Source organism: Nyctereutes procyonoides, unplaced genomic scaffold (genome assembly GCF_905146905.1).
Source record: "Nyctereutes procyonoides isolate TBG_1078 unplaced genomic scaffold, NYPRO_anot_genome, whole genome shotgun sequence".
In the NCBI taxonomy this organism is placed as follows: Eukaryota; Metazoa; Chordata; class Mammalia; order Carnivora; family Canidae; genus Nyctereutes; species Nyctereutes procyonoides.
The window spans coordinates 28,752,978-28,778,186 of NW_026575132.1; the positions used below are offsets into that span (position 1 = coordinate 28,752,978).

At 40.5% G+C, this 25,209-nt stretch overlaps 1 protein-coding gene across 1 annotated transcript in view; it reads right to left on the bottom strand.

Annotated features, from left to right (window-relative positions):
- The window catches only part of FARSB (phenylalanyl-tRNA synthetase subunit beta), a 66,975-nt gene continuing 41,766 nt past the window's right edge, over positions 1-25,209 (bottom strand). Inside the window, exons 16-17 of the mRNA XM_055344971.1 lie at positions 21,572-21,727; positions 1-273 (exon numbers count right to left, since the gene is read on the bottom strand). Coding sequence (XP_055200946.1) covers positions 122-273; positions 21,572-21,727 — 308 coding nt within the window. The 3' untranslated portion in view covers positions 1-121. The remainder of the gene's footprint in view (positions 274-21,571; positions 21,728-25,209) is intronic.

A 25,209-nucleotide genomic window follows, 5' to 3' on the forward strand; every position in this document is an offset into this window, starting at 1 on the left:
TATGGCTTTCTCCTTTATTAAACATTAAAGCACAAATGGATGGTCCCTGCGGGGAGGACTACAGGACAGCAGGGCAGGAGGAGGGGATACTCGGGGAGGGTCACACAGCAGAGACCCATCTTCACAGAAAAGGCTCAATATTGATTTCCAGGGAGGAGCAGGGCATGGTCAGCTCAAATTTGGTGATGACATCAGGATGAAGGACCCCAAGCTTCCCGATGCTCTGACCCCTGGCCAAGATCTCCGCGCATCTCCCGGGGAAGAAAGCAGAGCCTGAAAAAGAGAAGAGAAATCAATGTTTCTCTTGGTAAACGTGTCAACAGACATTTAACACCTAAGGCTCACTAGTCTGTGAAAAATGACTTCTTTAAGCCACAGGCTAGGAAACCAGAGTGCTGTCCTCACACTTTCTAATCTTAAAAAGAAATATTTGATATTACAGCAAGGAACTCTTACAAGGAAAAGGCTAAGAGAAAGATCAAAGTCAGGGCCCTGTATGGGTTTTTGTTGATTGTGGGGTTTTTTTTTATTTTTAATCACAGGGCTCTAAGCAGGAAGGATCAAGAAAAGGAGGCTGGAGGAGCACAGCTGGAGAAGTCCTGGGGGAGCTCCAAAGGGAGGAAGGACAAAGGGGAAAGACGAAATGTAAAACTGATGACCTTGCATGGGAAGAACCTGTTCTGAAACAGGTTTTTCCATAGTCATCCCTGCTGGATTAAAAAGTCCACCCTGAACTCAGTTACTATCCAAAGCTCACTCTTTTCTACGTTATTACAGAGAGAAACACAATCTGCATGGTCCTCGGTGGCCTCGACCCCCATTCCTGTTGGAGGAAGCACCTCCTCAGCAGTTTCAGAGCATCGTCTGTAAAACCACAGCAAAGGCCAGCAGCAAACAGGTCTGGGCTGACCCAGAGTTACTTCAAGACACGCAGAAAGTACTCTTCCTCCGGGCTCACCAAACTGGTAACTGTTACTGAGGTTCAGGCAGCTAAAGACAAGCACTCGCCGGCTGGAGAGAGCACAAGAGTTCAACGCTCACTCCCTACTCAAGTTTTAAAAGAAAAAAAAAAAAAAAAGCTGACTCACTTCACTTGCCACCAACTTGAAAAGGGGCTCAGGCCCACAGCTCCTGACAGATTCAATGCAAACGTTTACTGGCATGAACTATAAATACCCAGCGGGCTGGGCCGCAAGCCTGCAGCTGCCGGTTCAGTCAGTGCATTATTTATGAAAGGATAAACTGCTGAGTCTCTACTACCGGCTCCAAGGTCAACATGATGAAGAAATCCAGCAGGGTGGGGGCGGCACGCTGCTCACAAGTCAGTACCAGCCACACCATAAAGACACAGGACCATTACACATACTTCCCAGTCAGCCCAGACGGATGTGTTTATATTCCCAAAAAACAGTTTTAATCATCATTCTGAAATAACTCCAGAGCTCCCCTCGGCTGAAATATAAGGTGGCCTGTTCCTCACACACACACTGCCCCCCCCCCCCAAACTAAGCAATTCTCCGCTGTCTCAGGGAAGCCAGACCTTCACTGAACTGCACCTGCAACTCCTATTTGGCTTTGCACGCTGCTCCACACTTGGGGGCGGGGCGGGGGCTGTGCGGGGGCTGTGCCGGGGCTGAGCGGGGGCTGAGCGGGGGCTGAGCGGGGGCTGAGCGGGGGCTGAGCGGGGGCTGAGCGGGGGCTGGAACACAGAAACCGAATGGCTAATGCAGAGCCTCAGTGACAGGAACTCACTGCACCTGATGACGGGGCCTATTTTAACACTATCAACACAAAAACCCAATTTATAAAACTTTCCCCCACCTACATCTCTGAATGACAGTGAGGCCTGTACAAAGGGCTGGTGGTCAGTGGGGTGACCCAGACTTGGGGAACCCTCCTCCCACCATCCGTCACCCCTTCCTACAGAACAAGAGCTTAATACCCTCCACTAAGTGGAAAAACCCACCGGCCTACTTTTAAAGGCCATCCAGAAAGGAAGCTTAAGACCTCCACTGGTAACCCTGCCATGTTTAAGAATCCTCACTGTGTATCAAAATCCTTCCTTTTTATCTACAAATTCCAATTTGATTGGATTCATTTTAACTGAAGCATAAAACCAGACTATTTTAGAATCTAAGCCAGATGTGCTAGTTCTAAACAATGTTAGCAAAATAAAGCTTAAGAGATAAGAACTTAGGATTTTTACTTCATAAAACAACTTTTGGAATCAGCACTTTTTTTAGCACAGTTCAGTTACATTCTTCTTTAGTGAACAAGCCTGATAATGCCATCTGTCCCTTTCTCCGGACATTTGGAGCACACTTGGCTTCAGGTCATTAACCAGTCAGGTACTCAAACAAAAATGTTCCTATCACTAACCGCAATTTTCCCTCTTTCCAAAGAAAACTGAAATTCATATTACACATTACTTAAAACATTCAAGTAGAGAGCATTTTAAATAACGCGAATACCAAAACCCTCAGCCCAGCGCACAGGTCCGTGGGAGCCACTGCACACCCTAGTCAGCCCCGGGCCAGGGCCCTTCCCTGCACCAAAGGGGGCCTCTGGCCTCACCTCCAGTGTTGATCCTCCCCTACGCACCGACATGTAAAAATTAAGTTCAAGAATGGATTTCTGTATAAACTTTGCTGAAAACTACACACTTCAGCCTGCGATGACCAGGATCATTTTCTTACAATTTTTCATTTCTGACAAGGTCAGATTAGGACCTAAGCACTTATGACCTGCTTCCTCTTCGGTCGGTTAGAGCAAGGCTACAGTTCGGTTCTTCACAATCACAAGTTGAGAGCGCACAACAGGGACTTCAAAGGCTACAGAGAGAAACCCGACGGGTATGGGCTAAAAACACGGAAAGAAAATATAGACTGTGTGGCTTAAACCCATCTTCGCAGGCAGAAACAAAGCGCTCCAAAGAAGGTAGCTGAGAGCACTGCTTCACTGCCGAAGCAAAGGGAACACAGCCGACCAAGCTAGCCACCAGCCCGAGCTCAGAGACCAGAGCACCTCCCGGCAGCAGCACAGTGCTTGGGCTCAGTAAGTCCGGCAGATGGATGGGTCGTAATGCTCGAGCTGGAACTGGATGCAACTTAAATCGGTCTTTCCAGAAGATGTCACGTCCAAAGAGAGGCTCAGTGTGGGTCTGGGCTTGTAAGAAACCAGACCCGGATGGCAGGCAGAGGCCACTTTAAACTCAACAAAAACCAAACAGGCACCTCTGGAGAAAGAGCAGCCTGCTGGGTCGGTCTAGAGACAAAGTTGCCAATTCAAGGAAAATCCTGTTGCCCTGTGAATGGAATTCTAAAATTCAAATTGTAAAAACTGTAGTTACTACTGTTCTTCACCTGCCTAAGCCAGAGTCCCTGGTTTGTTGTAAACGCTCCAATTTTCAACCTGTGCCAAATGCTGGCTGGCACAAAGCCCTGAGCCCACTTTTCCACCTGGTTCCCTACGCGGATTAAACACTCAGCTGTGCTGGTATCCATCACAGCGAAACGGCCTCCGACATGAAACAGACCCGGGGGAAAATAGTGCTCTCTTGCTGGAATCCATGTGGAAGCCCAGACAAAAGAAACATCAGTTAAGCACAAGCAAGAATTTAATTTCCAAAACTTAGTGGGGTGTAAGTAAGTCCCTTAATTAAAGCTTTTGTAGCATCTCCTCAAGGTCTGTAATTGTCTCTCTGTGCTCAAGCGGCAGGACCACTTTGAGGACCTTGGGGGTAATTCCCGGCCAGTAACGCAGCACAGCACCCAGTCTTTAGCACATTTTCTGGCTAATTGACCTTCAAAGAGTTTGTGAGCTCCTGCTCTTGCTCGTTGCCAAACACCTTTCACAGTTTCTTTTTGCCCCGTCTTTCTTTTCGAGTAATATTATAGGCCCAAAGTTTGGATAAGCTTTACACATCGAATCATTCCTATAATTTTATGAAGCATCGGAAGTAGAGGTTTAAGGCGGTAACTGAGCAGACCCCTAATCCCAACGCAGGACAGTGTTATCAAGCATGAGGCCCTCGATGCCTTAATCTTCAACCCCCTGCCATTGCCTATATTCAACTAATTCCTCTGGTGCTTTATGTTGACCATCTCTTACAATCATCTACGCATAATTTTATTTTTGCCTTTCTTCACATCACTAAGACATGCTTTGGGGTTCAAATATGCATGCTGTTAAGTCCCTGCAATCTGGTACTGAATCGCCCCAAATTTTCTCTGAATAAAAAGGTAAGAACAGGGATCCCTGGGTGGTGCAGCGGTTTGGCGCCTGCCTTTGGCCCAGGGCGCGATCCTGGAGACCCGGGATCGAATCCCACGTCGGGCTCCCGGTGCATGGAGCCTGCTTCTCCCTCTGCCTGTGTCTCTGCCTCTCTCTCTCTCTGTGACTATCCTAAGTAAATAAAAATTAAAAAAAAAAATAAAAAGGTAAGAATAAAATAAAAAGGGACAAGGAACTCTGGGAAAGGACTGAGTGTACTGCTCATACGTCACAGCAAATAGCAGAATCCATCACTGTCAGCTTAGTACAAATAACCCATATGCACGCTCCCAAACCCTGGGACAAAACACAAAATGCAGGATCCCTGGGTGGCTCAGTTGTTTAGCGCCTGCCTTCGGCCCAGGGCATGATCCTGGATCAAGTCCCACATCAGACTCCCTGCATGGAGACTGTTTCTTCCTCTGTCTGGGTCTCTGCTTCTCTCTCTCTCATGAATAAATAAATACAATCTTAAAAAAAAAAATACACAAAATGCATAGTCCTACAGATACAGGAGACCACTGCGCCAACTAGTGTGTTTTAAATCTAAGTGACTGATTATGTAAATGGGTAACGGGACAGGAACACCCGCTTAACAGGCAGATTCTAGGGCTGGCACCACCAAACCTGACCCCTCCTCTTCTAAGTGCCTAATTCGAAATACAGAGAGAGATAAAATAATCCATTAAGTGGTATAATAATCTAGCCTAGGAAAACACAAAGGACAAAAAAGTCCCCAGCATTCCATTCTGGGGTGAAGGGTGGGGGTCGGGCAGAGCTCAAGGGGCCGAGACTCCCTACACTGGACTCAGCGCCTGGTCTCCACCAGCGCTCTGACAGGCAGCAACCTTGACTGTCGAACTCTGCCGCCAGCACCTCAACCTCCCTTTCATTTTCTGAGTAGCATTAGTCTAAAGGAAGAGGACAGACAAAATATAGGGCCTCTTTTTAAAAACTGAACACACACGTACACCAAATATGGGAGTATGGGAGTTGTTCTCAAAGTTTTAGAGCAGGAGTTGAAGTGTCCCAGCAGAGTTCTACAAAGCGCGGACAATCCGAGAGGCCGGGGGGAGGCACGAGGCAGGCAACACATTAACTTACAAAAAAGAAAAAGCTGTAAGAATAGATGAGGAAGCAGCGTAACTATAGAGCTGTACACCCACACATTTTTTTCCCAATCTCAGTCCACTACGGGTTGGGAGAAAATATTTCTAACAAAGATCATTTCATTTGCAAGTGGAAACTGAGTAATTTCCAACTGGTAATATAAAATACCCATTTTCCCCCAGATGTATACAATTCTTCACCTTACATCTGAAGTGAAAATATTTATGGTACCTAAAAGTCTTTAAAGAGAGGGGACCTAATCCCTTGAGTTTAATGGCTATCTTTCATCCCTTTCGGAAGATCAAAAGAAAGAAAAAGCCCTTACACAACTTTACAGTGCTAATCCCAACACACCTGCAGACATCATTAACTCTTAAAGCGAAGGCAACCGGACGTGAGGGGAACCAGTGGCTACTTAACCCCACAGCACGGAACCGGGGAGGAAGCCTGTGCTCACGGCGACATCCTATCGAGACAGGGCATAGCAAAACCCCTACTGCAAATAAGGACTGGATCCTGGAGACTTTATTCTTAAGAAGTAATCAGCAAAGCCCAGACTATCTAGTCTTCTAACGAAAAGGAGAAAGGTCTTCAATAAAGGACCTTTTAAAATCAATCACCACAATCAACGATACATACTTAGAACTCCAAAGTTTCCGGTTTTACTTTGTACAGACAAATCTCTAACTTCTTTCCATGGTTATCACTTTTTAACGTTAACATCTACTTTAAAGTCGAATCTTATGTGCTTCTTATACACACATACACATATTTAAAAACCCAAAGGAGGTCAGCAATGTTAGAAGAATTTAAATGTGATCCATCCAATTCCAATTGTAAATCAGTCTCAAGTTTACTATTATAAAACCAAAGGATTTTTAACTTCAGGTTAAAGAGTGCCCTGTCTACTCATTTCAAAAAGTCCTATTCTAAAAAAATGCCATTATCCTGCATTTTCCTGACACTTAAATCATTTCCCCCAAATGGTCACATTTCTTAAACATTCATAGGATGGTTTTAGAGTAACAACATCAGAAACAAAAGGTATGGATCTCCTGCCTTCCTGGGCCAATAAAAGGATTCTTTTCTTGTTTTTCTACCTAATAAAATCCTTTAGGAGACAATTTCTCAAACCAAATATGAACACCTTTAAGAGTCTCCACAATTATAGTGTAACAATACTAATGATGATAACAAGACTATTGTAGGGCTAAGTGGGAAAAGAATGGGGATATGGACTATAGAAGACTGTACCTATAATTTCAAAGTTAGTTAACTTATTATTCAAATTGAGACCACTGGCCAACCTCACACGTGTAATTATGATGGATGGGCTTAAGTTTCAGAGTTAGATTTCTGCTAATAAGTAGGGAGGGCAGGAGAAAAAGGAAAGAACGCGGACACCGTTAAAGGCAGTCTGCCCTGCCTTCTATTCCTCTCCTTCTATCCCCAGGAAGGGCAGGGCCTCAGTCCCCGGGCAGCCCTGGCCGAGCCCCTGTGGACAGGCAGGGTACAGATGGGAGAAAGTGGAGCACAAGGGGATTAGGGGACTTGCCCAAAGGCAAGCAATAGTAGAGGCTCCAGAGCGCGCCAAGGTGCCGGCGGCCACTGAAATGGGGCGCCCTTTTGTGTGTGGCCCAGAGGCACAGATGGCCTCGAGGATAATGTTTTCAAACTTGTGGTCAAGCTGTCCATTTCATGTTTGCAAACTTCTGGTTTAAAATAAATAAACATAACTTAAGATGAAAACAAAAAACCAACCTGACCCACCTCTAACCTCATATCCAAGTATGCTCTGTAAAATTAATAATACAACAGAATACTAACGAAACCCAACAAAACCTAGAGCCTTCCAGGGAAAACAGAACTGTTTTTTAGACCTCACACAACCACAGGCACACTTAAAGACTAAATTCCAGATTCTTGAGACAAAGCTTGAACATGAGCAAATAAGCACCAAAGTGATGCCATCTAAAAAGGCAAGGACAAAGAGCACATATGTTAGAACTGGCGGTAGAGCCTGCTTTTGAAGCCTTGAAACTCCTGCAGACTCTGAACACTGGAAATGACTTCAGAGAAGATCTCGTCCATTTCTTTACTTTAGAGATGAGAAAATGGATACCAGAGAGGCTAAGAAAACCATACAGCCAGCTAACAGCAGAGCTGAGATTAGAAGCACAGTCTGTGACTTTTTTATCCGGTGCTAATTTTCTGAAGGGCAAAGGTGAAAATCCACCCTGTGTTTACTCTGGAGAGTATCTATTTCCAAAATGCCTTCCCAAACGGACCTGCCTCTCAACAACTCTATGATACAGACGGACAGATCCCATCATTCCCACTTTAGAGATGAAGAAGCTGGCACGGAAGGATTAAGTCCTAAATCATTGGAAGCAACATGCCAGGATCTAACAAAATGGACTCTTTCCCATCATTTTAACCAGTGTCTATACCATCTTGGGGTCTGTATTTCAACTTAGCTTATATTCATATGTCTAAAGACATTTTTAACATTTTCATCCTATGTGTCATAGTTTGCCAAACTGTTCTTATTTTATGTTGGAGTTGTTTCCAATTATCCAGTTATACACAGGGCTTCTATAGTACATATTGGTTTTTGCTCTTTCTTGATTTCTTTCCCTTTGCCAAAAGCAATACCACACACACACACAAAAAAATCCTTGTCTAGCTCATTATATATCAAAGTGTTAAACAACAGACTTCTAGCAATGGTAGTTGCAACAAACCACAAACTTAGACTAATAAGCATGATGTTGATCCCATCTCGCACAACACTAATTAGCAACTACTACTTATTTTAGTTCTACTGGTAGAGGGGGAAAAATGCTTCAAAGAAGCCTCGGAAAATAATTCCAAGAGAACATCTCTGTTTTCTCTGTTCAGAAAATATAAGTCAAATGAGCTAGGAACCTACAGAAATTAAGAGAATAATCAGACACTTTTCTCTTCTGGAAGGAGAGTGCCAAAGTACAGCGGCTGAGATAACAGCATTGATAAAATATCTGCTAGCTACCAGTGAGTATCCAACACATCAAAACAGGTCTTACTGTAGAAACAGGAAGTTCTGGAGCCGTTTAGAGCAAGGCCTTTTATCTGAGAGTTTTGCTCTAGTGTTTACTCTTTACGGCCTTCAACATCACTCAGAAGAAATAAAAATCCTGGAACTACAGTCACATGGTTTTCGTTTACAGTAAGGCAAGTAAACAGCTGCCTGTATTTGCTGTCATGCTGGGCAGTGTTGCTGTTCCTCACATTTCTCCTTTTCTTCCTGAATATGCTTTTCTTGCGTAAGAGCATGGCTGTCACCATGGCATCATTTCAGAGGGCGGGGAGATTTTTCTATTGCACTAAATTAACCCATTTTTGTTGTTGTTTTTGTTAATACCTGAAATTGTTACAAAGGGACCAAATTTCTCTTCCTTCATGATTAGAAAGGCAGCTAAAAATCAAAGCATCTCTTAAGTTCACATTGATATACATCAAGTGAACTGAAGTCAGATCCTTTCCTGAAAAGAATGTTTTTCAAGGAACAGAAGGGGACAAGTAAGAGTAAGAGGAGGGTAGGAAGCACACCCGAAACACAGAAGGGCTACAGGGACTGCAGCATGGTGAGGGCGAGGGGTTCTAGGTACAAGCTACCCACCTCACCCCTGGCCTGTGGAGCCGAGAATAACCCTCGGCAGGAAGATTACATTCCTGACCCCCAACCACCTGAGCCTGTAGGTCTCCAGGTGTTTCCAGGAAGGAAAGGGTGCCTGCATCACCCACATGACTGTTAGCATTGCCTTCTCAAATAGGTCAAGATCAGACCAGTGCCATTGAACATCAGTGTAACGCAAAATAAATCAAGATCCAAGCTCTCAACTGGGACCTTGGTGAAGTTAAACTGTCCTATCTTTTATATAAAAGCAGTGGGAACACCTTAAATGAAGGTCAATCTGAGGGATTCCTGCAATGATGTAATAGAGGATGAAGCTAAACGGCAGAAAGGAGTCTTCTCTAAATAAAATACGGGAAAGGACCTCTGGAGAAGACATATCTAAGGAACGTCTGATTACAGTTCTGCTTCCCCAATGCCCAAAAGTCCACAGTAAAATATTCGTTTCTCTTTTTTTTTCTTAAAGATTTTATTTGACAGAGCGCACGAGACTGCACAAGCCCGGGGAATGGCAGAGGCAGAGGGAGAAGCAGACTGTCCACTAAGGAGGGAGCCTGATGTGGGGCTCGATCCCAGGATCATGAGCCGAGCCAAAGGCAGACACTGAACATACTGAACCACCCAGGTGCCCCCACATTAATCATTTTTAAACAAAGCAGATTATGGATTAATATTTTTTTAAAAATCAGTAAGCATTAGACTCCCAGAATCTTGCTTGCTTTAAAAAAAAAAAAAAAAAGAAGAAAGAAAGAAATGAAGATATTTGGTCAGTGATTCTTAACCTTCTAATTTCCTAAACCAAGCTACTAGCTCCTGAGCAGTGGGAGTTACAACACAAACTATACCTTTTGGCTCAACTAAGCAAGGAGGGAGCAAGATGCAAAAGGTGCTGGCATTCAGTGGAATGACTCTGTTATTCTAAAAGAATAGAAGTAAACCACCATCACCACCCCCCACCCCAACCCCCAACAATCCCACAAATACCTCACTCTGAGTAAATTCCTTGGATGGGAAATCTGGTTACGAAATTGCAAAGTACTTTGAAAAGATGATAGATACCAACATTTGCTCCAGCTCCAGGGTAAATATGACCATATACAGAATCCTCTACTTTGATACATAATGCATTTTTGAACAGTTACCAAAAAACCCAAGTATAAATATACCATCAGCTAAAGGTTTTATAAACCCGTTATGGCAACAGTGTTTCCTTTTAGAATATCTCCGAATCTTATCAATACGATGTGATTAGGGCCACACTTCAATTTCTAATTACCTTTCTTTACATATAAATAAGACATGTATTTTAATGTTGGGAAAGACTGCAAATGAACTAAGAGGGCTGGGCTAATTAAGGAGACAATCATGCCAATTCTGTGGTTGTAAATTTCTTGAAATAGTTCCCAAGACTTGAATAATAAGAGGTTTTCTTTTCTTGAAGGAGTCTGATCGATTCAGATATTCTCAAGTTTCTCCTGTACCTGTTCAATCTAACTAAAGGACTTCCAAAAAAAATCATTCCATTTTCTAAAGATATCAAAGATAAAAGTTTAGATCTCTTCTATTCCTTCATGGATTCCAAAAGGCATTTACCATAAATTTAGGTTAAGTTAAATAGTACCATTAAAAAATTTTAAGAAGCACTGATAAATAGCATGTATCAAAATCTCCAAAGCACACAGAAAAAGCAAAAAATGGGATCTATTCCTCAAATGTACTTAGGATAAATTACAAACAGGTAAGAGGTTTAAATGTAAAATTATGAAACACTGGGATCCCTGGGTGGCGCAGCGGATTGGCGCCTGCCTTTGGCCCAGGGCGCGATCCTGGAGACCCGGGATCGAATTCCACATCGGTCTCCCGGTGCATGGAGCCTGCTTCTCCCTCTGCCTGTGTCTCTGCCTCTCTCCCTCTCTCTGTGACTATCATAAATAAATAAAAATTAAAAAAAAATTAAAAAAAATTATGAAACACTTAAGCACTAAAAGAAGCATGGGGAATTCCTTCCTCATCATGGAGTGGAGGAAACATTAGGATTCAAAATTCAGAAGCAGTAAGGAAAAAGATTAGCAAGTTTTACTATATAAAAACCTACATGTCAAAAAAAAAAAAAAAACGATAATTTAAAAACTGAAAAATGGTTGGACATAGGGGCCGCTGGGTGGCTCACTTGGTTTAGTGTCCGCCTTCAGCTCAGGTCATGATCTCAGGGAGCTGGGATGGAGCCTCACGTCAGGCTCCCTGCTCAGAGGGGAGCCTGCTTCTCCTTCTGCTACTTCTGCTCATGCCCTCTCAAATAAATAAGATCTTTAAGAAATGGTAGGATTTATATTACAAAGGGTTAATATCCCTAAATGCATAAAAAGTTTCTAAAAAGAGAGAAGAAAAAACCCAACACACCTAAAGAAAACATAAGCAAGACATATGAACAGGCAGTTCACAGAAAAGGAAACAAAATGTCCTAAAACATGAAAATGTTTACTTGTTCATAAGAGCACCAATTAAAACTACAGCAGACATCATTTTCCTCCTGAAAAGACTGCCCCCAAAATACAGAAGTCTGACAAGTCTGGGAACAAAACTCAAGGGAAAAAGTCTTCTTGCTGGTGCTCCTAGGTTTGTGTAATGTTAGAACACAAGTTCTCTGGGGTGGGGGGCGTAGGGGTGGGGGTTGTCACTAGCTAACAAAAATATGAATTTATCCTTTGTCCCAATAATCCCACACTTCTAGGGATCAGTCCCAAAGAAACAGTAGCAAAAATACCAAATGACATATGCACAAGGCTATTCATCGTGGCATTATTTGCAGCAGCAAAAGACTGGAAACAGCCTAATTATGTCCATCGAGAGGGAATTAATTGAAGAAACTGGCACTCTAGTACAGTGCTCTGCAGAGGGAAAGTGCCAGATGTCCATGTGTGGCTGCGGTGACCTCCAATGTAGATTAAGTAGAAAACAAGGTACAGAGCAGTATATGTAAAGTATCAACTTCCCAGTTGAGAATGTGGAGAATACACACACAGATTTTTAGAAACTACAGAAAGATAACTGAAAACTAGTAAAAACCATAACCTATACAGGCAGTGAGGGAACAGTGTGACGGCAACAGAAATAGAAGCTAGAATCCTTGGAATAGACTTCATTTTATAAGCTGTATCTTAAGTACAAAGAGAACTGCACATAACATTTAAATTGTTGTAAAAATAACATTGGTTGTCATTTTGAAAAACAGGTAGAGTGAGCAAACAACATAAGCTCACTAGGAACCAAGATTTTCAATGTAAAGAAGAGCTACAAATATAAAGCCAAGTATATTCAATAAAAATCCTCTAATCCTAAATATAAATTAGAAAGATGCATAAGAAATCAATGTTTTCTCGTTTAAAAAGAAAAAAATTTTCCCAGCCCTACACACCAAAGTCCTAGAAATGACTTCTTCAGTAGCAGTAAGCAACCTCAGCACCCAAAGATCTAAATTTGATTTCTCACTAAAAAGAACCAGGGCCACTTGGGAGATATACCGGCTTCCATGTCTGCCACAGAAAATATACGTGAGCCTGGAAATGTTTTCTACATTATCTCCGGCTTTAGAAAAAGACCCCTATATCCAAACATTTCTCCCTCTTCATTTTAATAAAAATCTCCTGACATAGGTTTCTCAAGACTTAAAGGCTTTTCCCTTTTCTTCCAGAATCTTTCAAAACCCTCAAGAAGCTGAGGAAGACAGAAATCCCCACCCCAGGGCCTGTGTGTCCCCCAGACCAGGAAAGAGAGAGTCAGCATGCAGTCTCAGAGCCTAAGTGGTTGGGGGGGGGGGGGCGGGGGTATCTGCAGGTGAGCAGGGCACAGCCTTAGGAGGCAGAGTGATGAGCAGAGCAAACATGCAGGGGAAAGACGAGTCAGTTCACAAACAGGAGCACTGCTCAAGTAAATTAAAAAGTTAGGAATAATGAGAGCCGGGTTTCCCCTCTGTTGAAGAGATGCACAAATATGGAACAAGCGAAGACTAGAGTGAACCCTGAAGGTCTGCAAGGAATTGGGGGCACTGCCATGAATGAACTTATCTCAAAATACATACATTTAGAAGAAAATGTGTGTGCATGTACATACGCATGTAACTCGCACCAACAGCAATAAACACACCCTAAATATTGGCTTTTACACACCATTCCCCAAGAAACAGAACCAGGAGAGAGACACGGGACAATGGAAAGTCCCAGATAAGCCTAGGAATATCTTCTTGTGCCCAAAGCAAGAGAGCGGTACTAAGGAATAGGAACATGTTGAAAGGATGCACAAGCCAGCTTGAAGGAACACTCACTGGCCAAACAAACTGGGGACAATGTGAGCATCACCATAAATGGTTATAATGGATTAAAATATTGAATAAGAAAAAAGGAGTCCCTACTGATACAAGTAGGAAGACACATTCAGAACAGGACATTTAAACAGTTTCAAAGTTCTTCCCACAAAATGTTCGCGATAACAGAGGGAGGAATAACTTTACAGGAAAGCCTAGTACTCACAGCCTCACTGATTAAAGTAGACAGCATCAGTTATGAAATAAATGGAGACTGTGTGCCACTTGAGAGGACTGCGTTGTTTCTGCAGCATTCCTCCAAAGATGCCTAACCTGAATCTAACAGTGAGGAAACCACAGACAACCCAAAAATCAAGGGGTGCACTAACGTAATCACTGGCTTGTGATGTTCCAAAGTGTCAAGGTCATGAAAGTCATGTAAAGACTATTCTAAAACCCTTCAGAAAGAGACCAGTGAGACATGGAGGCTGCAGACAACCCAGGAGTCTCCGATGGAAAGGATGATAAAACTTGCATGGGGTCTCAGGATTGGGTGGTGGTTAGCATTAAGAAGAATGAGGTTTTCCTGATTTTGAGGATTATATTGTGGTTCTACAGGACAACGTCCTTTGAAGGAAATACTGAAGCATTCCGGGTAATGGGGCATCAGGTGGTAACTTACTCTCCAACAATTGAGGAAAGACTGTATTTGTATTTTAAAATAAGCTTGTAACAGTTTCAAAACTTTAAAAAACAAAACGGGCCTTAAGTTATAGGATGCACCTCTGAAGGGTGCCTTCATCAGATTCTCAAAGTTAAAAATTACTGCCCCAGTTCTATACTTGGAAAGAAAAGGGAATACTAAATTTGAGTACATCAAGGGGAAATGGACATTTTGAAGATGGGTAAATTCAACATATTTATTTGCTTAAACCACATCTACTTCAAAAGAAGTGAGAGTAGTTGCTGGTTTTAAATAACTCCCAATTATTCCTTAAGAACAAACTCTTTTCAGGGCACCTGGATGGGCTCATCACTTAAGCATCCAACTCTTGAATTTGGCTCAGGTCATGATGTCAGGGTCCTGAGACTGAGAAAGGTGGCAGGCTCCTTGCTCAGCAGGTAGTCTAAGATTCTTTCCTTCTACCCCTCTGCACTCACTCACTCTAAAAATAAATACATCTTAAAACAAAAAAAAAAAACTTTTGCTTTTAGGCCACTCCAATAGCTGGATGGACAGATCTTAAGAAGGAAACAACCTACCTAAATATATGCATACATGTTTTGTTCTGTCATAGTATTTCCTACTGTTTTGGAAAACTCAACACCTTATTTCATTTTGTTCCTTTATTCTGACAAAATATTAGATATCATGGGGATCCCTGGGTGGCTCGGCGGTTTGGCGCCTGCCTTCGGCCCAGGGTGTGATCCTGGAGACCCGGGATCGAGTCCCGCGTCGGGCTCCCTGCATGGAGCCTGCTTCTCCCTCTGCCTGTGTCTCTGCCTCCCTATCATAAATAAATAAATAAATCTTAAAAAAATATTAGATATCATACATTATTTTAAAGTGACTGTGTTAAGGAATTGAGTTTATCAAAATAAAAGTCACTACCATATTATATTAACTCGTATCATTAACTCTCCAAATTACCAAAGAACTTAAGAAATATGAGCTGAATCAATGTTTTAGCAGATTTTGCCCTTTTAACTCAGTGTTAATGAAAAACACTCTGAATTTTGCAGTACTTGGAAGTGTACAACAGCATGAGATACCTGGTTTTCCTGAGCAATAAGACCTGGAGGGCCATCCAAGTCCTGACATCTGACTGCTGATTTAGGAGCAGCTGGACTCACAGCAATCATGTCTCATACTCACAATACACCACTCCATGTGACAGCAGGACCTGCTGTTACTAAAATCTTAGAAGCCACGTACCCTCTACCATATTTCCTGGGAACGGTCCAGGTCTTCATTAGCTGTTAAAATACACACTGGAAATAAATGCCAGTGGTTAGCAACAACAGCCTTCAAGACAAGATCCAACAGCGTCCATGAGATGAGCGATTGTGAAGGCGGCTGGAATGAAACCTCTCCACATGTGGACAGGAGAGGGGATCATCAAAACTGTGCTCAAAAGTCAAGAGTAAAGGGATGTAACAACTGAGAGAAAGAAAAAATGATTTTGCTAAGAGTTAATTTTAAAATGATTTAGAAGTTAGCTTGAAACATGAGATTCTATCATCTTAGAGCTGGACAGCACTTAATTCTGCCAAGGAGTTCAGGCAGGTAGAAATTAAAATAGATCTTGTAAGGTAGGATTGGTTTTATCTTTGAAAAAAGAAGACTCCAAATATCAATGGCTTAAAAAACAGTTTATATCAAAGGCAGAGTTAAGTGCTCCAGGGAAATTAGGCCTTTATCCTGAACGGCCACGTGTTCAGTGGACTACTCCACGTTAGCCCTACCTAGGGATTTATTCAGTAGGTTTACCTATTTTCTATCCACCCACCCATCCATCCATCCTTTTAATCTTCTGGATTGGCCAGAAGGTTGACATTTAGCTTACCAAAATACATCGCTCCTAGGATTCACAGGATAGTGTTTGTAACCAACACGCCACAGCATACCCACCATGTGCCAAAACCAGCGTACCACCAAAGTTTGACCAATGTGTCAAACTGCTACTACCTGAGGAAAGCAAAGCTTTCTTATATGTAACATGAAAACTGAGTAGTAAAAGGTACCCTAAAAAAAAATCCTCTAAACTTGCAGCATCTGGGCCCCTGAAATAAGGTAAAAATGAACTTCTTTGTATTGGGGCCATGGTCTTTTCTATAGAATAGCAGAAGCTAGGTTCTAGTTTGGAAGCAGGAAAAAAAAGGAATACAAGGTGGCAAATAGACGTTTTCCCTACTATATAAATAGCTGGATTTAAGTAACTCTGAAGAATGGATCCATTTACAGCCTACATGCTTATAAGGGTAAAAATTAGTCCTTGGGGGCAGAAAAGGAGGTATGAAGAAAAATCTTATAAATTACAATGGTTTGTGGCCCTCCAAAGCTGAACCCAACCTGACCATCTTACTCCCTAGTATTCAGTTTCTCTCACTAGGTTGTCTTGGGCATCATAGGAATAGCACCGACACGGAAGTTAAAGTAAATGTACGCAAGACCAGTCAGTACTACAAACCATGGCGATAGATGGCTGTGACTCTGTGACTGCAAGACTTTTTACAGATCATGAAGCCATGTGGACAGGTGGCCCGCACATGCGTAGAGGCCGATGGCAGCTGCCTTGAGGATGTTGTTCATGTCTGACTCCAAGAGCTTCTGTGCATGGCTCAGACTTTGAGGAATAAAAAGTTTCTAATTCAAAGTTATTCAGCACATCGTTAATTACATCATGTGCCAAAAGGAAAAAACAATGACAATATCTGACTACCAGCTAGTGATTTTCTCTCAAGGGAAAAGCTAAATTCACTAATGATTAAGAAATTAATTTCAGCTGTTTTACTTTTGCTGTAAAAATTTTTTAAATTTCAAAATGTGATTAATTGGCATATATAATTTGACACTATAGTTTATATAAGTAAAACATTAACAGTTATTCAGTAGATAGAACTTTTAACTTAGAACTTTAAGGTAACAAAAATTGTATTTGAAGGCTTGCCTCAAACATGAAAAAGTAGAGAAGCAGAGGAATAGGATTGTTTTTACACAGAGTAATATGGTCGGGAAGCTTAAAAACAATTCAAACCTTTTTTTCTTTTAAACTTAATGCCTTAAAAGAGTGATGCCTTTGTTGGTGGTAACTAGGTGTGGACACATCATATGGTTCCCCCCTTTATTCTAGTCCAGAACATTTGTGTAAATCAAACCATAAATGGAACACCTTTACTTCAACAAGTTGTTCAACAGATCTTCTATTTCCAAGCTCATGTTACACTAAAAAGCAGTGCGAAGACCCAGCAAACCTCACAATTTCACCCGTATTTTTCAGCATCTGAAATCCTTCACAGGTGTCCGAAAAGGTCATGACCTACAGGTCAAGTCAATGATCATTAGGTGTTACTGTAACAGAAGGGGCCTAAATAACCACTACTATGGGTACATATGGTACAGGATTAAATGTGCACATCACTTACACGGTTATTGTTCATTTCACAAAATGAATTCTGAGCAGCTTGAAAACTAGAATGATCAAAACTGAAAGTTGTAAAACCTGTCTCTCAGGGATCTTGTCCCAAGTTAACTGAAGTTTTCTGGAGAATTATAAATACATGAAAACTGAACTAGGTAACAAATTAAAAAGGGGAAAAATACACACCAAATGCAGCCTACTGTACACAAAGCTTACCACCTCCTACAAGAAATTATTTTTGCCACAGATTTGCCCAGCAACCACGTAACTGTCCTAAATACAAAAATGTTGAGTTTTTTTTTCTTGTCCAAAAGTGGTTTCTGAAAAGGATAAATGCATTTTGACATACATTATTTAGTTTGCAACAAACCACTAAAGAGAAAGAGCTGAGGGGAAGGTGAGAGGCATAAACATATATGCTGCAGTAATCTGATCAAATGCCATTAAAACACTGAGCTGAACCCTTCTGAAACCCTCAAAAGGTTCTATAGCCTGCTAAAAAGTTCAAGGTTCTTTTTTTTTTTCTCCTACCACTTAACTGCCCTTGTTCTATCATCAACTCTATAGTCTATCTCAGGCTATGTTAAGTGCAAACATGCTCAGCAAGTGAAAACTCAGACTAAGAGACCACAGCTTCTACCTCTGGCTGCAGTCATGAGCCAGTAGTGCTCCTGCACCACAGACTCGTCAGGCTGCAGAGAGCTACTGCCTTCATAATAAATAAGGTTACACTCCAGTGTCAACAGAACACTTTGGGATCAATGCAATGATCGATCAAATGAGCTTCCAGATTTCTCTCACAACAGACAGGGCCACATTTCTCAAAGGGGAATCAAATTCTGTTCCACTCACCATGACCACCATACAGCACAGCACAGCACAAAAGGAAGGTGGTGGCATTCATTAGAAAAGACAGAAGAAATTAGGTGTAACTGCCAATGAACTCACATTAGCAGGAATCTCTGGTGAACAGACTTAGCTCAACTATAAATGCAAAGCCACCAGGGATTTTTAATTATTAAAAAGTACACCATATGCCAGAGTAAAAGAAGACAACTCAGTAATCAAGAATGGTAGTTCTTAATCTGCTTCTATTCTTTTTGTTACTGTGAAGACCAATTCTTTGCAGAAAAAGCTATATGCAAAATAACAATAAATCGATGGAAATGATGTAGCCAAACACACGACTACTACCAAATTCCTGTGTTCACATATTTACTTAGGAGATCTATATGTACATCTACATGATCTATGTAATACATACATGAAGTTTTAGATGAATACCAGCTTTGCTACTGACTTTATTTTGACAAACCACTTACTTTAAGTGTTGATTTCTTTAACCATAAAAAAAGATCATGTTTGTCATCAAACAAAATAGACTTAGAAATGCCTATGAGAAATGAGGAACTATTATTTAGAATGACAGTAATTCATTTTGGTTTGATGGTTCTTACAGAAAGCACTTAGAAAAAAAAGATGTGGCCAATGCTGGTGATGGGGCAGCAGAAGTAAATACCTTGTTTTATTTTCCCAAAATAGCCAGTTTAGATATACTTAAGTATGTATTGGTCCAGGCCACCCATATACATAAAGAAGCTATACCAAAGCTTTTCAAACTCCTAAATCTAGGGCATTTCATAAACATAAAACTTTAAAACATTAGAATATTCTACTATGAAAGCCTAAATAAATTCAAAAGGAAAGAGAATATTGACTCTGTCCTCATACTAAATCAAAACCATAGTAACAACTTGGTCTAAAAAACTGAACATGAAAATCTACAACTACATGAAAAGGTTGAAGTTTATGAATGCATTTTCTAATAATAATAAAAAAAAAAACACTCCAAACCAAAACAGACATCTACATATTAGGGAAATTAAGTACTAAGCATTACATATTTTAACACCAAAACAATAAAGGATTTAAATATTATTATAGGCCTAGAATTATAAAAATCTAACTTTTAAGAAGATTGACACATTCTGGTTAGTATTATAAAAGGTTCCAAGCAGCACATATCGATGAAATTTCCCAAATGCTAAGTGCTGTAGCTCCTACCCTTCAAAAGTTTAAGTCAGTCTTCTCCTTGACATAGCGATGCCCGGTGCTGATGTTCCAGTCCACACCCTCACACTATAGTTTAGTATAGGCTATATGACAGTATATGCTCTAATACCTTCCAAACATTCTTTACCCCTATTCTCTATGCCACCCAACCTCCATACTGCTGCCAGATTAATCCCTCAGATGTATGGATCTAAGTCATATCACTTACTTGCAAAACAAAAAACAAAAACAAAAAACACCCACTTCAATATTTTCCCCGATTAGCTAAAATCCTTCTGGCATCCAGAACTCTAGCTGTAGTCTTAAGCTTCCTCCTGACCTTATAGTCAGACCACACTGACCTAGACCATGTTTCCCATTATACTTATCTTTGCTCATGCGGCCTGTCTTGCTTTCTGTCTCCACCTATTCCTTCTTTCAAATGCCCATCTGACTTCCCAGAAGCTCATTAATCCTCTCCCAGGTGCTCTCCGTTGCACTATTTCCCTCTTTGGAAACTTCAAGGCACTCCATTAATATAAAAGTTATACATAAGTATCCTATCCATAACAGTCTATGCTCCAATTTACCACTTCAGCTCTTTGCAACCTTTGAAGAAAAAAAATCAAGGACTCCTATACATGGCATAATCTGTTTCAGAGAACTGATTTTTATCCAGTTAATCTGTTTATGAAGGGAAGTTTCTAAGACTTCAGAAGGTAAAAAGATGTGCCACATCAGCTTTCAGGTTTCTATTCACTTGGATGACCGCATCTTGAAAGAGAATGCTAGAAGAGCAAAGCGGTGAATGAGTTAGTAAAGGCACTGTGAAGGCAGGCAAGTTGGTGCTGTAGGAGCAGCACTGGGCAGCAGGAGCCTTGACACGCAGCTGGGCTCACTCGACCTGCCCAGTCCTGGTTCCTTCACTGTCAAACCAGGAAATTGTACCTGCTCAACTCCAAGATCCAGTTCTAAACTCCAGAGTTCTAGAAGAATAACACGTTTTCATTGGATAATTACTAATGAGAGATGTGGAAGAAAACGTAACTCTCTGCCATATTTAATCTCTCAATTTCATTTAAAAAAATAACCAAAAAATAAATAAGTAAATAAATAAATAACCTCATACATCTTCAACCTAAAAGGCCCATGTTTCAGGATTATTGCATTTTCAAAATAAGTCTTCAAGTTAAAAAAAAAAAATCAAACCAATAAAGAAAATCTATGAGGACTAAGAAAAATCTAACAAACAAAAATATGTCCTCTAAACTTCAAACCACTATATGTGCCAACTAACACTTTTAAAAAAATGTTTTGTTAGAAATTTAAGATGCCAAATAATTATAAAAACTTGTCAGGTAAGCAGTAGGAACAAGTGGTCAAATATTTCTTTCAAGTTGTTTCTGGATCCCTAACAAAACAAAACTCAGATTCAAACTCTAGGGATACGAAAAGCAAAAACTTCAGAACTCCTCACATGATGCAAAGCCAGGTGCGTTAGTAATACATATACCCTATCCTGTTAGCCTAACTTAAACCCTCCAACACATTTTACTGCACTTGGGCTTTTATACAGGATTCTCACTCTTCCTCATTCAACCTTATGACTTAATTAACATGTGAAATCTCTCAGGATAATTTGTCAGGCTTTTTGCCTTAAAAGCTATAGACATGTAGCTAGCATTTGAGCAAATAATCAGTTTAGGTTCTCCAAGCTTCCAGTCTGGACTTCTGAGTTCAGAAGTCTCACCATAGCGCTGGTGGCTTGATGGTGCCAGTTACTGAGGGCTACCACACCCAGCTGGAACAAAAGTATTTTGTGTAGTACTAGAAAGAGCTCTACAAGCATTTCTCTAAGATGCTGCAGGGAAAAGGAATGTTTTCTGGAAAATACTAAAAATTAAATGAAATGAAGCTCTATTTCCCACTTCCCCACCCTAAACTGAAAAACTATCAAAAAAAGAGCCCTGGACCCTTCATTACATTATCACTAACTCTGGTTTCAGCTATCAGTCTTACCTTCTGATGCCTTGATCACATATCCGCCCTTCTTTTCACCAGGAGGGACATTAAGCAACTGCATAATTCTATCCAGTAGCCCATGGATTATCTCAAACCCAGGATTCTTGTTGTAATAAACAGCACAGAGATGCCTGTAGTTTCTTGCACCTACATCTGAAAAAAATAAAAGAATTGGCCACAAGGCCATAGTGACCATTACTTAAGAAAGTACTCTGGGGCTAAAAAGCATCTTTATGAAACTTAAGAGCTAGAGCAAATGCTTATCATATTGGGGAAAAAAAAAAAGACCATTAAGTTCAAAAAGTCTAAATTATATTGTTTAAAGAACACACATAGGTTGGAAAACTGAAGCGAAGAAGGGAGTAACTATCACTAAAGTTAGGAGAGTGATTACTCTAGGTAAAGAGTAGTGATATGATGGGGAAGAGCCTTACAAGAAGCTTTAGATACTGGCAATACTCTGTTAGTTTGGTCACAGTAATGTTTGCTTTACAGTCTTCTTAAACCATATGTTACATTTATATTAGTACGTACTGAGCTAAAGTTCTTCCATAGATTTATTCCCTTAGCCATTCCCATTGACAAAACATAAAAGGTCTCTTACCTTCCAGGTCACCAAATAAAACAAGGGTATTTTAAGACACTATTAAAGTAATATAAAAGTGAGCACATAAATGGGGTGAAAAGGGAAACTAACAACCAATTATCTTAGTACCTATCATTCTATCTCTAATCTTATTTAATTTGCAAGACAACCATGTAAAGTGGGTTTTATTATCCCTATAAAATAGGACAGGAAAAAAAAGATGGAGAAACAAAGGCTCAGAAAGATTTTGCCCAGCGTCAAGCCAACTGGTTAAAGCAAACTATAGTTACATAGCTAATAAGTTATAAAAGCAGAATTTGTCCAGTATTGACCGGCTCTACAACACATGTTCTTTCTACTAAACTCTGGAAATCTCTAAGTCTCTAAAGGATTTAGAGGAGAAAAACCTCTAAAGAACTTAGATGAAAACAATCTAAGAGCAAACTTAAGTATGGATATATACCTACTTAATATAGTCAAAGATGTACATTCTTGAACTGGTTTTGATAGGTCACCTACTTTAGTATTCTCAAGTGTTGTATTTTTGAAGTCCATTAACTATAGTTTCTAGCCATCAACAGGATTGTTAAACTCATGGAAAGTGTATTTGGAGTTAAATTTCTGACCCAACACACGTGAGAAATAATTGTTCTTGCCATGTAACATTTTAGTGCCTCCTGGGTTCAGGGCACTCCGCTCTAGGTATCCCTAGAGGGAGATGGTCAAAGCCTGCACAGGGCCTGCAGACTAAACCCTCAACAATTTCTGAATAAATGACTAAAGCCTAGAAAGGGAGGTAAGCACACACACATACTATTAACCAGGTCCAGACCCAGACAGTGGGTCACATTCGAAGTCAGCCAGCTGATGCTGGAAAGGAAGTTCTGTATCACTGTCACTATCATTTCCATTTGCAAGAGTGAAGAGATTTGGTATATCTAAATGCTCTAATTGAAGGTGTAAGAATAAAGGTTAATATTAAAACCAGGCAGGCATAAACCTCACTAAACCAACCACATGCATAAACTAAAATGAGGGGCTTGATTTCTCTGAAGGAACACACACGCTCACGTATACACGCATACTCCCTGAAGGGAAAAAAATGAAATGAAACAGAACTAAATTATCCCTTTCATATTACTGACTTGCTCCTGGGTATCTTTGCCATGTGGTACCCATTTGTTGGTGTCACATGCTTCCACTTTAACACACAGACATGTATTCAAACTACTTTGTTGTTCCATTTTTGCTGGGAGAGAAGAGCCCAACAGTAATGCCAGCTTTCAGACAGCTTAGCAACATACTGGAAAGCTTTGTGCCTTGAAATACTTCTTTCCTGATCTCCAAACTATGTAAAACTTACCTTTCTGATAAAAGGAGCAACATCTGGTTTAAAGACTTAGAATTTAGAACAAGTTGACGGATGAACTTAAGATAAAAAAAATATAGGACTTAAAATTATACTCTATTCAAGGAAGGTTTCAAGATGTTTGCATAACACACACACACACACAAATGAGCTATGTATTTCTGGACTCGATTCTCCAATATTAAAGAAAAGCTGCAGGGTTTTTAGGGCCTTGTAAGAAACTATTTAGGCTGCCCCTCCAACACCCACCACTGATTGGCCATTTATTCCACATTTCCCAAGTGTTACTACTCCCTCTAGACTTCCTTCCTCCCATCTTGCTGATATATCCCTTTTACTGTAGCCGAATTGAATTAAAGGAGGAAATAACCACATATTCAGTTCCACCCATTACTCCCTTGGAGAAACTGCTAGGTATAGTAAAATTCTCATTTCCTAGTATTTTGCACTGAGGGACCATATTACATCACAGGAAGTTCACTCACTGAATGCCACAAAGTAAGAACTATTTAAATTTCATGCCAAAATAAGGGTTTGTTGGAAATGCCTCAGTTCTTTAAAACTCAGTTAACAGACCTCTTGTGTCATGCCATCAAACAATCCTCCTTTTTAAATGGGCCTGCCAAGTATGTCAGCCTAAATTACCAATGTATTTTGCAGACTTCAAAGTACTGCCTGGAGAGGCTGATCTAAACCACCCAAAGGACAGAGGGGGGTGGCCGGCTACAAGTTTATAAGCTGAAAGAACACGCCAAATGATTTTTTAAAAGAGGAGGAAAAAAAAAAAAAAAAGAATGGTACATAATGTCCCTCAGTAAAGTAAAACTATTGCTTACAACTCAAATTTTTCAAATGGGCCCCTGCTTGGTGTAGATCCTCTTTCACTACTAAAGTACCCATGATAAGAAGCAAATTAAGGGTGTTAAGGTTATATTATTCTATATGGACAGCCTGGAAAAGGGCAGAGTCTTCAAGAAAACAACTCTATCTCTATTTTCATATTCACCTGAAGGCCTAAATATAGATGCCAGGAGAAAGGCTACTGAAAAACCAAAAAGGCTTCCACAGTAATCAGTGGCTGACAGCATGAGATTAGTAGTCTGTAGTCTGGCCAAGACTGAGAAAATAAAATGAAGCACCCTGATTTTTAATGCATTCTATCCAATCCATTTCTTTAATACTGGTACCTAAGAGATTATAGCTAATGTGGCAAATTTTACATATTTCCCTAAGAATTTCAATGTAATATTAAATAATTCACAGTAGCTACAAGAATCCTGTAAAGACATACACCCTAAAAACTAATATGTGAAAAAAGGAACCTTTATACACTGGTTGGTGGTAGGGCTATAAGTTTGTTAAAAAAAAAAAAAAAAAAGGAAAAGAATTTAAGACAGCAAGAATTTAACGTGTTTACCTATGGAATGACCAATCTATTTCTACAAATATAAATTAGTACAAGGGTATAAGGATATTCATTACAACAGACATGTTAGCAAAAACCTGGTAGCAACCTAAATATTCATAATAGTCTGGATTATAATGCAGCTACACAATGGAATATTACATAGCCATTAAAAAGAATGAGATGGACAGAAGGTGTTCATAGGGAAAAGGTAGGTACAGGACAGGTAAAGCATAACTCCCTCTGTGTGAACACTAGAAAGTTTTTTTTTTTTT